This window comes from Erpetoichthys calabaricus, chromosome 3, assembly GCF_900747795.2.
Source record: "Erpetoichthys calabaricus chromosome 3, fErpCal1.3, whole genome shotgun sequence".
In the NCBI taxonomy this organism is placed as follows: Eukaryota; Metazoa; Chordata; class Cladistia; order Polypteriformes; family Polypteridae; genus Erpetoichthys; species Erpetoichthys calabaricus.
Window position 1 is genome coordinate 20,297,391 of NC_041396.2, and position 14,958 is coordinate 20,312,348.

General features: G+C 37.2%; 1 protein-coding gene across 4 annotated transcripts in view; it reads left to right on the forward strand.

Moving 5' to 3' along the window:
* The window catches only part of csde1 (cold shock domain containing E1, RNA-binding), an 83,496-nt gene extending 69,157 nt beyond the window's left edge, over positions 1–14,339 (forward strand). For all 4 annotated transcript variants that reach the window (XM_051924411.1, XM_028796434.2, XM_028796436.2 and 1 more), the window contains 4 exons: positions 39–217; positions 1,473–1,636; positions 5,483–5,615; positions 12,907–14,339. In XM_051924411.1, coding sequence (XP_051780371.1) covers positions 39–217; positions 1,473–1,636; positions 5,483–5,615; positions 12,907–12,954 — 524 coding nt within the window. In that variant the 3' untranslated portion in view covers positions 12,955–14,339. The remainder of the gene's footprint in view (positions 1–38; positions 218–1,472; positions 1,637–5,482; positions 5,616–12,906) is intronic.
* The last annotated feature ends 619 nt before the right edge of the window (positions 14,340–14,958 follow it).

Here is a 14,958-nt window from a genome sequence, read left to right on the forward strand (position 1 = left end):
TTTTTAAATTACTTTCTCTTTTTCCCTTATTTCTGCAGGAAATATGAAAGGTCAGAGTTATCCCTTTGGAATTGTAGGAATGTCTAATAAATCAGACTGCTTACAGAAGGGAGAGACTGTCAAGTTTCAGTTATGTACAGTGACACAGACTGGGCAGAAAATGGCTTGTAACATCGTTCCTCTCCGTAAAGCCACTGTAGAGTGTGTTAAAGACCTGGTGAGGCAGTTTTTTAATATTAAGCTCTACATTTACACTGGTATCTAAAAATGTCAAGTTTCTTTGGAAATATTTACAATGAAAGTTTCATACTGTATAATCTGTTGTGCAAGTCTGTTTTTGCAAAAAAAAAATACAAATAAATGGAGCACAGCTGATATTTTTTCCCTCCAGCTTTTTTAGTCAAAATGTTGCTTCTTCAAGCTGCATACAACACAGTGATAACAATTATTTATCTGTGCCTTGCTCACACTGTATGCATTTCAACATCCCAGAATCATTGAACTACTTACATTACACAGCATTTTTGATTTGCTTTTGTCATAATGGTGTGCTACAAATTTCAAAAAACACACAGTCCATATCAACATCTTCATCTTCAATTACTGTTTCTGTCAATGCAACTATGCCAAAATGAAGCTGGAAGAGCATTTTACAGTACAAATGGTTAGTGGTATTCTTTAGAGAAAAAAAAATTAGACCGAATTATAGAGATGAATAGTTGTAGAGACATGGACAGCATCTTGCCAAAGTTTCACCATCTTCTCAATTTTTTTAAGTCCTCACATGGTCATGGAGAGACTTTCCTTAATGTCTTTTTGAAGTTAATTTCTGCTTTGTCTCATTTCCTATTTCTACCTTGTTAGCTATTTGTCAGTACTGCTCTCGCTGGTTGTAGTATGAGCTGACCTTTGACAAGATTTTGTGCCAGTCTTGACTATGCATTGATATGTCACTGAACTGTCCATTTTTAGAAAACATCAGTGACAACATGCACAGTACTTTTGGTTCTGTTTTGGTGATTGTGTTGGCATTAACAAAACTTATCAAAAATAATGTAATGTGATAGTGTGAGCCTGACATCTGTCTGCATCTGTCATATTTTCAAACACTACCTTGTTACAGAAATTGAAAAAGTAATCCATTTGGACATGTCTTTTTAGATAATTAAAAATGCAACAATATTTCTGCAGAATATTTTCCACAAAGGTATTGTTTTGAAATTGTTAAAGGCATCTCAACCTGACATTTGGGATCTGACTAGTGCTTATGCTTTGTGTGCGGCATTCATCACTGGTACCAAGATCTTGGTTAAAAATGCCTTCATATGCTAATATAGTGCTATGACATAGAGTATACTAGTTAAAGAGGCAAAGTAAAATTCATGCGTGTGTATATATGTATGTGTATATAATATATACACACATTAATATATGTATATAAATGTACTTTTTTTTTTTTTTTTTTAACATAGTTTGGCTTCATAAACTATGAAGTTGGCGATGGAAAGAAGCTTTTTTTCCATGTCAAAGAGGTTCAGGATGGAATAGAACTGCAAGCTGGTGATGAGGTGGAATTCTCTGTGATGCTCAATCAACGTACTGGAAAATTCAGTGCCTGCAATGTTCGAAGGGTTAGGTAAGTGTATTTTTACATCAGGTAATGCCTAGCTTTAAGCTGCCATTTGTGTTAACTGTTCAATGTGAATTGCAGCATTTCTGTATTTTGTGTAATTCACTTTCCAGTAGATTCTGAGAGTATAACAACATTGAGCATAATTACCATTCACTGCTGGGTGTTTACATTTTTAGAACAAGTGTTCACATTCAATCTTAATATTCTGAAAAAAAAATTTGGTTGAGGAAATATTGCTGCTCACAATGCTAAATTTCTCTTTCAAATATCTAAACAAGTACCCCGGCTTAGGTTAAAGTTTAACTTTTAAAGGCCTTATTTAGCCTTTACAACAGTTTATATTCCTTGAAGTAGAGGACACACCACACCCCCTTGTACCATCAAAGCAGCTCTGACCCATCGAGAAATGGACTGTGCAAGACGCCTGAAGGAGTCTTGTGGTATCCAGCACCAAGGCGTTAGCAGCAGATCCTTTAAGCCCTGTAAATTGATGTGGCCTTGATGGATCGAACTTGTTCTTCCAGCACATCCCACAGATGGTCAGTCAGATTGAGATCAGGGTAATTTGGAGGCCAAGTCAACATCTTAAACTTTTCGTCGTGTTCCATAAACCATTCATGAACAATTTTTGCAGTTTGACACTGTGCATTATCTTGTTGAAAGTGGACGCTGATAGGGAATACCATTGCCATGAAGGGTTTTCTGTGGTCGGTGACGGTCTTTAGATAGGTGGTATGTGCCAAAGTAACAACCACATGTATGCCAGGACCCAGGTTTTCTCAGCAGAATATTGCTCAGAGCATCACACTGCCTCCTCCTGGTTGTCGTCTTCACATAGTGCGTCCTGCTGCCATCTCTTCCCTAGATCAACGACACACCGGCCGTCCACAAGATCTAAAAGAAAATGTGATTCATCAGACCAGGTCACCATTCATCATCACTCAATAGTAGAGTTCTGATGCTCATGTTGGTGTCTTGGGGCTTTCAGTGATGAATGGGGTCAACATGGACACTGTGCTGTCTGCAGCTACGCTGTAAGCTGTGGGGCACTGAGAGTTCTGACACCTTTCTGTCTTCACCATTGGTAGATTTTTTTACAGCAGTTTTTATTTATTTATTTATTATTATTTTTTTAAATAAACCAGACGTGCTGGCCTTCTCTCCTCATGCACATCAATGAGCCTTGAATGCCCATGACCCTGTCACTGGTTCACCAGTTGTCCTTTCTTGGACCACTTCTTGTAGGTACATACCAGAAACACCCCAAAAAGACACGTCGGTTTGGAGATGCTCTGACACCGCCGTCTAGCCATCACAAGTTGTCACTTGTCAAAGTGATGCTTACCCATTTCTCCTGCTTCCAACACATCACCTTCAAGATCTGACTGTTCACTTGTTGTTTAATATATCCCACCCTTTGTGAGGTGACATTGTAATGAGTAATTGGTGTTTCACTTCACCTGTGATTGGTTTTAACGTTGTGGCTGATGAGTGTATGCATGATTTGCTGAAAATCAGTAGTTGCTCAAATTGGATATACATGGAGAGAATTCCCATCCATAGTGCTTACAATTTTTATAAATCCAAAGACTCCTACAGGAAAATGTCTTATCACTACTGTGGACCCTTAAAGGCCTGACTGGACATATTTGCATATAAGGCTGATGATTTCACAGTGACTAGTACATTGACTAAGCGGTTTTCAATAAATGCAATATTTGCAGGAGCAGATTGGAAAAAATGGAGAATGTTTGAATAGCTCCTCACAACAGATCACTCAGGTCACACACACAGCTTTATTTTTGACTCAAAAAATAATACTCCAAAATTGCAAATGCCTTCTGAGCATGCTTAGTAAAGCATGCATAGTTCATTTTTGCATTCAAGGAGAGTGTAGTCTTTATACCAATGATCTACCCGTATACTTTATATCTCGCTCAAGTGTTTCTAAGTAGCCTAGAATAACAATTTTTTTTTTTTTTAAAAACTATGTGGAACTACCTTGCTGCCTGCAGAGTGCTGTTTATTGAAGATCAGTAAGAGTTCAGTACAAATGAGCTACATGCCACCTCAATGTAATGTAAGCTTTATGCCTATTTAACACACCAGTACTTGGTCTAGGATCAAGGCAGATTTTCCAGGAACCAATTGCATTAATAATTATGCTTAGAGTAAATTTTAAGAGATGTCCATGTTTTTGTGGTGAGTGCATTTTTTTTTTATTTCAGTCACCCATTTAATGCACTATATGACCAAAAATATGTGCACATTCTTCCATATGATTGAATTCAGGTGTTTCAGCTGTTATCCATTGTTAGCAAGCACATAGCCTTACAGTCTCCATGGCAGTCAAATGAGTCATAAGCAGGTGTAGTGGCAGTAGAATGAGTCATACAGAAGAGCTCAGTGACTTTTAAACGTGGCACGGTCCTATGATACCTCCTTTGCTGCAAGTTGGTACATAAAATATGTGCTCTGCTTATCTTGCCTAGCCAACTTTAAGTGCTGTAATTGTGAATTGGAAGTATCTTGGAGCCATAATAGCTTAGCCACGGAGTAGTAGACCATGTAAACTGGAGACTGGGACCGTTGCTGAAGCGCATAGCATGTGAAAATCGCATATCCTGTGTTAAATCACTCGCAATAGAGTTCTAAACTGCCTCCAGAAGCAACGTCCGTACGAGAACTGTGTGTCAAGAGCTTCATGAAATGGATTTCCATAGTTGTGCAGTTGCATGCAATCGTTAGATCGCTACAGTATGTGCCACACCATGCTTTAGCAGGAGATCTGTCGAGCATGCTGCCATTGGACTCTGGACCAGTGGAAACGTGTTCTCTGGAGACATGAAATCCCACTTTGGTCTGATGAACCAATCTGGGTTTGGCAGATTTCCAGTAGAATGCATCCTTCCAGAATGCAAATTGTCTATAGCTTGTTGGTTAGCAGAGGAGTAATTTTCTGTGGTTGTTTTCCAAGTTTGGGCTTTGACCGTTCCCCTAATTCCAGTGAAGGGTGTTGAGGGTATTTAATGCTATAGCATACAAAAATTTGGATATTTGTGAATTTCCAACTTTGTCACAATAGTTTGGGGAAGGCTTTTTTTCTCTTCTGGCATGACCGTGCCCCTGTGCACTAAGGCAGGTCCATAAAGACATGGTTTTTACGTGTCTAGTGGAGGAAATTGAGTGACCTGCCTGGAGCCCTGACCTCCGCCATTCTGAACACCTCTGGAATGAATTATGAGCCAGGTCCTCTCTCCAAGATCAGTACCTTATCTCACAAGTGTTCTTTTGGCTGAATTGGCACAAATTCCCACAGACACAAGCCTTTCTAGGGTGATTGAAGACTCCATATTAATGCCCATGGTTACTTTTGGGATTTCCAACCAGCTCATATAGGTGTGATAGTCAGGTGTCCTGAAACCCTTGCCCATATAGTGTATATTTATATAAGTGCTGGATCGACTTTAAAATTTTTGACTTTAATACAGTTACATTCTTTCGCAATTCAGAGCCAATAACAAAAACGATACCTAAGCAAATAGGTAACTTTGTATTTTTTGCAAAGTACCAATATTGTAACAACCAGGCAGGGAAGAAATCCACGGGTACACATGCTGGGGGTTGAAATCACTGATGAGTGACTGGTGATGCCAGACCTCTTCTATGTTTTTGTTCCATCTAAATTTGCCTTTTTAAAAAAGTTTTTCTCATGCAATGTTAATTGTTAAAACTGGTTTTCAGTTGCTGTTTTGATGGTTTATAATGGGGCTTGCTAAATTGAGGTGTACGTTGTTTGTTTTTATATTTAACAAAAAATCCTCCAAACCATTTGTCTTCTGTTTTCAGTGAGGGTCCCAAACCTGTAGCAACACCCCGACCTGATCGACTGGTGAGCAGATTAAAGAGCATTACCCTTGATGACTCCAGTGCCCCTCGTCTAGTCATTCTTCGTCAGCCTCGAGGACCAGACAACTCCAAGGTGCAGAAAAGTGATTTATTTATGTTAATATTAATTGATTTTGAAAATTTTTTTAAACGTTTTTGAGAACTTGTTTTTCTTTGGTGGCTTTTACATGTCTCAATATAAAGTACAAAAATGGAACCGATTTAGATGGGTACATCTGAAAATCTGTCATGTTTTTAATTATTATTGAAATGGCTTGGTCAGGTATAGCAAAATATCTCATCATGCTCTACTTACAAAGAAACATCAGAATGTTGTGTGTGGCCTGCTGCCTCTGCTGAAACTAATGACGATTAAACTTTTTTCAACGTTGTTATCCCATATCCAACATACGCATGGGAGTATATATTAGATGTTCTAATTACTGATAAATTAATATTAGATTGAACTCCATTAAACACATTCACTAGAAAATCACGGTATAGAAGTAACACATTCACTTGTACAGTGTCTTGACTTAGCTGCGCATCAGCACAATGTCTGTCATGCTTACAAAAGTATTACTGAAATGGCAGAAGAGAGAAATAACCAACTTTCCATTTTGAATCATCCACCTTAATTCAGTTCATTCTCAAAAGTAACAATGAAGACTCGTTTGTAGCATCAATTTTTGTTACCTCGGGAACTTGTATTTAAAGGTGTTTGCAAATCTTGGACACCTTCTCTTGGTGTGGCTCCAAAGTTCTTATGGCAAAACCATAATTCTATATGTTCCTCTTTTAAAAATGAGGCCCAGTCTTTGAGCATCTGTATTTGTCATAGAGTTCAAAATATATTTTTATAATGTGCATTTTTTTTTCCTCTCAGTTGTTGGCAAGTATCCGTTGGCTTGGTTTTGCTTATTAACCTCCTTAGTGTTACATTTATTTCTCAAAAAAAAAAAAAATCTATAAAACAGTAAAAGTACAAAGTCGGTAGTATACAGCAGCACTGGAATATTTGTGCCAACAGTGTGGTGTAGTGGTTAAGACCTTGCAGGTTGTGGATTCAAATCCTACTACTGATACTGTATGACCATGAGCAGGTAATGTTACCTGCCAGTGCTCCAAATGGAAAAACAAATGTTTCCAATTGTATCTCAGATGATGTAAGTCACATTTGAGAAAAATGTTAGCCAAGTCATAATATTAATAATATTGTCCATCAGCAAGTTACAAAAACAGGCATGACAGCTGGTACACGTGTAGCTAATACATTTGAAACCACAGTAAAATTTAATGTGGCAATGGTGGGCAAAAATGTAAGGAAACAAAGTGCAGGTTCTTTGAAAACCTTTTATTTTCTCTCCCTTTCATAAAGGGGACAATAGTGTCATCCCTAAATCTCCATTTGCTAAACTGAAAGGGTTAAACTGCTTTTTACCATGCTTATATTAACTTCACCTGTTGTCTGGAACAAATCTTTTTAATCAATATTTAACCCACTTCCTGTTGTCTAAATAACTTGAAATTTTGCACAGTTACTCACTTCCGATGACAATACATGAATCAATATGAAGAATGGTTCAAGATTTCACCAATAGATGGTGCTAGTAACGGATAGAAATATTAAAGGAAGTGTTAAAATATTGATTACAAAATTATACTAAAACAAAACAAGACTAAAAAGTTGAAAATATATATATCAAAAAATGCTTTTTAAAAACCACGCTTAAGTGTACAAAAAAGTAAAAAAAAAAAAAAAAAAAAAAAAAGTCTCTCATACATCACTCATAAAATAAAAGATGGCTGCTTTTCATCAATCAACATTCAAAAAACATTTCTTAAAATCTTAGCAAAAGCGGCCACCTTTTATTTGGAGAGGGATGTACAGTAATCCCTCCGCCATCGCGGGGGTTGTGTTCCAGAGCCACCCGCGAAATAAGAAAATCCGCGAAGTAGAAAACCATATGTTTATATGGTTATTTTTATATTGTCATGCTTGGGTCACAGATTTGTGCAGAAACACAGGAGGTTGTAGAGAGACAGGAATGTTATTCAAACACTGCAAACAAACATTTGTCTCTTTTTCAAAAGTTTAAACTGTGCTCCATGACAAGACAGAGATGACAGTTCTGTCTCACAATTAAAAGAATGCAAACATATCTTCCTCTTCAAAGGAGTGCGCGTCAGGAGCACAGACGGTCAGAAACAGAGAGGAAAGCAAGCAAATCAATAGGGCTGTTTGGCTTTTAAGTATGCAAAGCACCGCCGGTACAAAGCTGTTGAAGGCGGCAGCTCACACCCCCTCCGTCAGGAGCAGAGAGAGAGAGAGACAGAGTTTGTTTTTCAATCAAAAATCAATACGTGCCCTTCGAACTTTTAAGTATGCGAAGCACCGTGCAGCATGTCGTTTCAGGAAGCAGCTGCACAAAAGAGAGCAACGTGAAGATAATCTTTCAGCATTTTTAGACGAGCGTCTGTATCGTCTAGGTGTGCGAACAGCCCCCCTGCTCAATCCCCCTACGTCAGGATCAGAGAAAGTCAGCGCAAGAGAGAGAGAGAGAGAGAAAAGTAAGCTGGGTAGCTTCTCAGCCATCTGCCAATAGCGTCCCTTGTATGAAATCAACTGGGCAAACCAACTGAGGAAGCATGTACCAGAAATTAAAAGACCCATTGTCCGCAGAAATCCGCGAACCAGCAAAAAATCCGCGATATATATTTAAATATGCTTACATATAAAATCCGCGATGGAGCGAAGCGCGATATAGCGAGGGATCACTGTATGACTTTTTTTTTACTTTTTAGTATACTTAAGTGTGGTTTTTAATTTTTTTTTTTTTTTTTTTTTTTTTTTTTTTTTGTCACTCATACTCCTACATTTCTTCTGTCAATCTCTAGTTCCTTCTTGGTGGAAATCTTTAGGGCTATTATGTCTGTTATATCAAGATCAAAATTGCACACATTACTCAAGGAGGTCCCATAAACACATTACATATTTTAAGCATAATCTCCTATGACTTTAACTCCACATACGAGGTGTGATCAAAAAGTACGGTGAATGTTGATGTAGAGCACCATCCAAGAGCAACACAAAGCAATTCAATGCAGGTTCTGACAGGTCCATCCTAGAGCCGAGTTTGTGACAAGTTTCAACTTGTTTGATATTATCAGTCATTGGTGAGCCACTGTTGAGTTCAAGTGTGTTTTTCAAGTTTATCGTTAATAATGGATATCGTGCAATGCATTAACATGAAATTTTGTTTCAAATTGCAAAAAGCTCAGGAAATCCATCAGATGTTAAAATCAGTTTATGGTGACACTGCACCAACAATAGACTGTTTACAAGTGGTTTGATCGATTTCGTAATGGGTCTGACTCGGTTGAAGACGAGGAAAGATCAGGACGTCCTTCAACATCAATAACCGAGGAAAATGTTGAAACGGTTTCATTCTTCATCATGACAACGCTCCTTGTCACACATCCCTTCGCTTACGACAATTTTTGTTGAATAAAAACATTACGCTGTGTCCGCATCCACCTTATTCACCGGATCTGGCACCATGCGACTTCTGGCTGTTCCCTAAATTGAAAATGACCATGAAAGGCAAACAGTTTCAATCTATTTAGGACATCCAGGCAGCCATGACAGCCCAACTAAAGACACACTCGAAAGAAAACTTTCAGAACTGCTTCACAAAGTGACAGGAGCACTGGGATAAGTACATTCGAAGTAGAGGAGAATATTTTGAGAGTGTCTAGTAATTGTAAATCTTTTATTGCAATAAATGTTTTTTTAAAAAACATTCACCGTATTACTTGATCACACCTTGTATGGTGCAGTATAAACTAACATCCCGTTAGTCGTCATAATTCATTCTATACACTGTGTAACTGTGGACAGTGATGAGTCCTTCTCATAAATGGTTTCAAGTTAAGACTCTTCTATTGTGTGTTCATATACCTCACATGTACTTAAATATGTTATAGTTTACATTTATTTACATAAAATTACATTTGCAACCTATCAGACCAAGTGTTGAGTTCTGTTTTCATGGTGCAGTCCTCCATTTTTAAGGCATTCCTACATGCATTAAGACCTGTTAACTTCCAGCAGTGATACCTTGGTAAGTTATAAAGTTGATGTGGGGTTCAGCCCAAGCTGGTTAAAAATGGAAAGTTTCCTCACTTTCAAAGACATTTTGTCTAATCTGAATGAACCATGGCATCACACGTCTGCTTCACCCTATTCTGAATGAAAATTTCCTTTAACAAGGTAAACAAAATGAAAAAACGATTTGATATTAGTGGAACTAAAACCATGGCGAAAGAACATAGGACAGTGCCATTTGAGAAAAATGTGAGGACACTTGTTTATCTCCCTATTATAAAAAGAAATCCTGTCCCCTGTCCTGATAGTCTACGATACGTGATTTTTCTCGGAAGATAATTTAAAGACCCGCGAGACGAAAGAGACCTGCCACGGTGCGTCTCACGGGAACATAGAACGAGAGTCTTGCAAGACACACCCTACTTACAAGCAGTATCAAAAAAAAAAAATCAGTAGTGTAAAGGCAGTCATGCAGCACACACAGCTCCAGGGCTCAGTGCATATAAAGTGTACAAGGTCAATGCGGTAGAAATGAAACATCAACAATTAAACGAAGAAGAAAGAAAAGCGCTGAGAAAAGAGACTCAAATGCGTTGGACAGAAAAAAAAGCAAAAAAGAATAATCGAGGTGCAAATTCAGAAAATAAGGAAAGTAATTATCAGCCTGGAACAAGTGGAATTGAAAAAAAAAAAAGCGCGTCCAATCTGGCTCTTAAATAAATGACAGTGAGTAAAATGACAAAGTAGAACTTCATAGAGATGTTTACAAATGTTGGCGCTAAACACATGCAGAGCAGGTTAGAGACTATGAAACCAGGGAAATTAGAAAGGCTCAAAAACAAAAAATAAAAAAACGTTGGCGCTATACACATGTGGAGAAAGTTAAAGGATATGAAAGTAGGAAAATTAGAAAATATAAAAATAAAGATCGCAGTAGCGCAAACAAACTGCCTCATTTAACTATGCACCAGTCTAACTTTGGTTTTGCACAATAATTACTACACTATTGCACCGTAACACTTAATTCTACTTAATTCACATAATTTTACTTATTGATTATGTTGTACTATACTGTTATCTTTTAATCTATTACTTTTTGTTAATCTAACTGATATTCTTCTAACTTTGCACAGTTTTTTGATAAGCGGATCGGGATGCATTTCACTGCGTGTTGTCCTGTATAACTATGCATGTGACAAATAAAGAATCTTGAGAATTTCAAAGATGGAGTTTACCGCACATGCATTTATTGGTTACTTTGTTAATGTATATATATTATTTATCTGTCTGCTTATTTAAAAACTTAAATTTACCACAGGAGTCAAAAACATTCTGTCTAGCCCTTGTACAAAAACCTAGACAAAAGCTGGGGTATCACCTTGGTAAACCCATGTACTTTTGGAACTGTGAGAGGAAAATAGCACGACTTTACAGACAGGAGTCCAATGCAGAACTCTACCTTCTTTGTTACTTTGTAAAAAAAAAAAAAAATTATTAAATGCTGATGATGTAGATCGTTTTGTCTGTGCTGAAATTCCAAACAGAGAAACCTATCCTGACCTCATTAAAAAAAGATTCAGCATATTGGGACTCACAAGATTACAAATATTGTTTTTACAGAAGTTCTAAAATAAAAGTGAAACTATTGAAATAGCAACAATTCAAAGAAAAAACAATCTTAAAAGTGTGTATCCGGAAAACCAAATATGGGGGTTGGCGAGCGAAGTGAGCAGGGGGCGAAGCCCCCTAGTTTTAAATATACTTTTGGCTGTCTTGGAGCAAGGACATCTAACTAGTATAATTACGTATGCAATTATATCACTTGTTTCTCCATAACTCCACTTAAGTTTCTCCATAACCTGTAACGTTGGCAAAATTGTGCTACATGATGTTGCCTTTCGAACATCTGCACATAATGAAGCAAGTTTAGAGAAGATTTTAAGATCAGGAAGTGTGATATGAACTCCGGGGTTTACAAAATATGTAAACTGGAATGCAAAGAAGCATGGTCTCCAATGATGAGTGCCTCTAAATTCCATTCTTTCAGGCGAGGTATTTTCTTGACCTCAGACATAAAGCATTTGTGGAATCATCTCCAAAATATCCACACACAGACCCAAAGTGTTTAATCATTTTGCCTAACTTCAGGAAACACATTTTTATTTTTAATGACCTTGAGGTTTACAGAAGCATTTGTGGCTTCATTCCACTGCAGCATTGCTGCATATAATTTGAGCAGAATTCCAACCTTAAATTAGAACTGTGTTTCCTGCATTCCTGTCTTTTGACATTTAGATTAGTCATTTTTTCCAAAGTAGTAATGTATTTGTTTCTGTTTATATTTTTTCTGTAGCCCTTTTTAGTTCTGCTGTTTTTGTTTTTATCGCCCCCACCCCACCCCCAGCTATGGCTTCACTAGCCCTCAATGACTCTCCAGTATTTGTTGTATGATTTGATCAACGTCGCCCTTCTTTAACTGTTCTGTAGGTGCTATGGTTACTTTGCTACTACCTCTGCTTTGGTTTAAAGCATAAGGTTTTTTTTTCTTACACTCTTTAATTCTAATAGCTGTAGCTTAAACACCTTTTATTTCTTATTTGATCTGTATTCCAATTTGCTTCTTCATAACTGCTTTGTGTGTTTCACTACTCTGTATTGTAATTATTTGTATAGAAGCTTTTTCACATTTACATTTTTTAGTCCGGTATGACTTCGAGTTATCACAAGGTTAGCTCCCTTCAACCCCTTACTTCAAATGTTTTCTTTCTAATGGTCAGTGAAGTGTGTTTATGCTAGAGCAAGAGGGAGGGATATGCATGGGATGATACTGTGATTTTTGTTTTGACATCAGCCCCACCATTTTATATTCTCTTTATTTTCTTCATGTGTTTAATCTGGGGGATCAGTTGAATTTGAGCGTTGGATGTGTACTTTGAGGTTGGTATGTAATTTCCTGTGATGGCATATGTGCATATAATCATAATTAATTTTGAGGAATACGTAGATACTCTTCAACTGAGCAGGAGATTCTAAAACATACAGCTATGTTAAATTTCCTCAAGAGAAGCCCTCAAATGTCTGCCTTTTTTTTAATTTGAAATCCCGAAGGAAGTATTAGAAACAAGATTTTTTTTTTCTTTATAAAATATGGAAATTTGTTTACACATAAAGAAATTGCATTAAAACCACTAGTGGGAGCACACTATAAAACTTAACACTCTTGTTTGTTTTGTATCTTTCTTTTACTTTAAAGTAATTTGTTCTTTCTCTTTTTCAGGGCTTCGGCAGTGAGAGAAAAATACGTCAAGCTGGTGTCATCGACTGAATTTTTTTTTTTTTTTCTTTTAATTATCTCCCATAGCTTAATTATTCTCAACCAGGATTTAAAGAATGATGATGAAACGGTCTGTCAGTGCAGTTGTCAAAATCAGTTGCTGCTTAGCAACATATGTGCCACCTACCCATGCAATTAAACAAGTCCTGTTTTTCTAAAAAGAATTGAGGGGCTTGGAAGCGAAGAGTCCAGGTAGTTGTCAAGTGGCCCAAATGGTTATTTTCAGGAAATAATTTTCTGAAGTGTAAGCAGCAGGAATATGAATAAAGGTTTTGTTTTAACCCTTAAGATCTGAAACACTTGCAACTATGTGTGATAAATTCTCTAACGTAGCAGTTATACCACTGTTCAATGGGGACTTGATCTCTACTTTCTGCCTTCCTTCTGAGTGTAAGAGACAAGTGAGTTACGTGCGTGCGTGTGTGTGTGTGGGGGGGTAACCCCCCTCCCCCTTCCCTCCCCTTTATGTCACATGCAGGCATCCATTCAACTCAAGGTACACATTTTTTTGAAGTCCTAGTTGATGCATTGGGTTTGTTTGAGTTACTGAATTCACACTTCCTCTCTCCGTCTCCCCACTTTTAATGCATTATCCCATATTCTGACATCGCTTCTGTCTTATACTTGCTTGGATTTTAGAAGTATGCTTTTATTTTCATTCAGTATTGCCACTTTATTTTTTAATTTGTATATTACCTCTAATAAAAGCTGCTTCTTGGTTGGAATATTAGCAGGGTGGTGTGGCAAGGTGGCATCGATTTCTGTCTTTATTCTGTACATTGCTGTATTACATGTGCCGATGAGGCTGTGCCCTGATGTACTTTTTCAAGAATTTTTTTATATATCTTTTTTCTTTTTCTTTCTTGCTTTCCTTTTTCCTCTTCTCATTCCTGAAACCATATTAATGAGTCGAAACAAATGTGCCTGAAGATCTTTGTTCCTTTTTAAGCCGGCACCCAAAATTAAAAATAAAAAAAGAACAAACTCTTTAGGACTGCTATTCTATAGAACTTTTTAAAAATGCAAGTTTGCATCTGAACGATAACAAATGGGTTGAGCTATATATATATGTATGTAACGTGTGCTTTCAATTTTTTTTTCTCTCCTAAAAATTCTGACATCACAAAAAATTTGCTACAAAAGTAAAATTAAACACAAAGATAGGTAAAGTTCAAGATTTCAATACTGTGGTGTAGAGGCTGTTTTAGGATTTCTGTTGCACACACCCACATATCTGTGGGTATCTGTTTGGTTTGTTGGGGGGGTGGGGGGATGGCTCAGTTCTTGCAGAAACGCAAAGCTTTCTCCTGTGTAACTTTGTTAATGGTCTTGAATGAAACCAAATAGAAATAAAGTTTTACGAAAATTTTGAGAAAGTGATGTTCTGTATTTGTTTTTCACTTTTCTAAAACTCTGAGAATGTCATTCATTGTCTTGTCTTTAACATGTACTCTCATCTACAACAGAGCTAATTCCATAATGCTATGTTTATGGATAGAAATGGTTGGTGGACTTGTTAGTGTTGTCGCAATTTAAACTGCTTATGAGGGTCTAAAGACTCTCTGCAACATAAGGCACAAGACTGGAACCATCCCTGGATTATGGTTTGGTAGGGGCACTTGTAAATTGTGGTGAACAACCCACATGTCAGTTATGTAGTCAATTGCTCACATGATGCAAAACACACATATGATGGTCTGGGCTGGCTCCCTGTTGTGTTGGGAGCCTCTTGAACCCTGATTGTTGTAATCATATAAAAATAAGTTGAGCCGGGCAAATGAGGGGTTATACATCCAGACAAAAGGGGTAGGTGCAAAAGTGAAACCGTGCTTTTATTAAAATCAATGCAAGAAACAAATTTTATTCAGTAAGTGCAGAGTGCCAACTTCCAAATAAGTAATCCATAAAAGCAAGTGCTGTTTGAGGTAAAAATCCCATAACTAAAGAGTCCATTAAAGGTTAAAATCACTAAGCAGGACAGTCTGTTTAAAAATT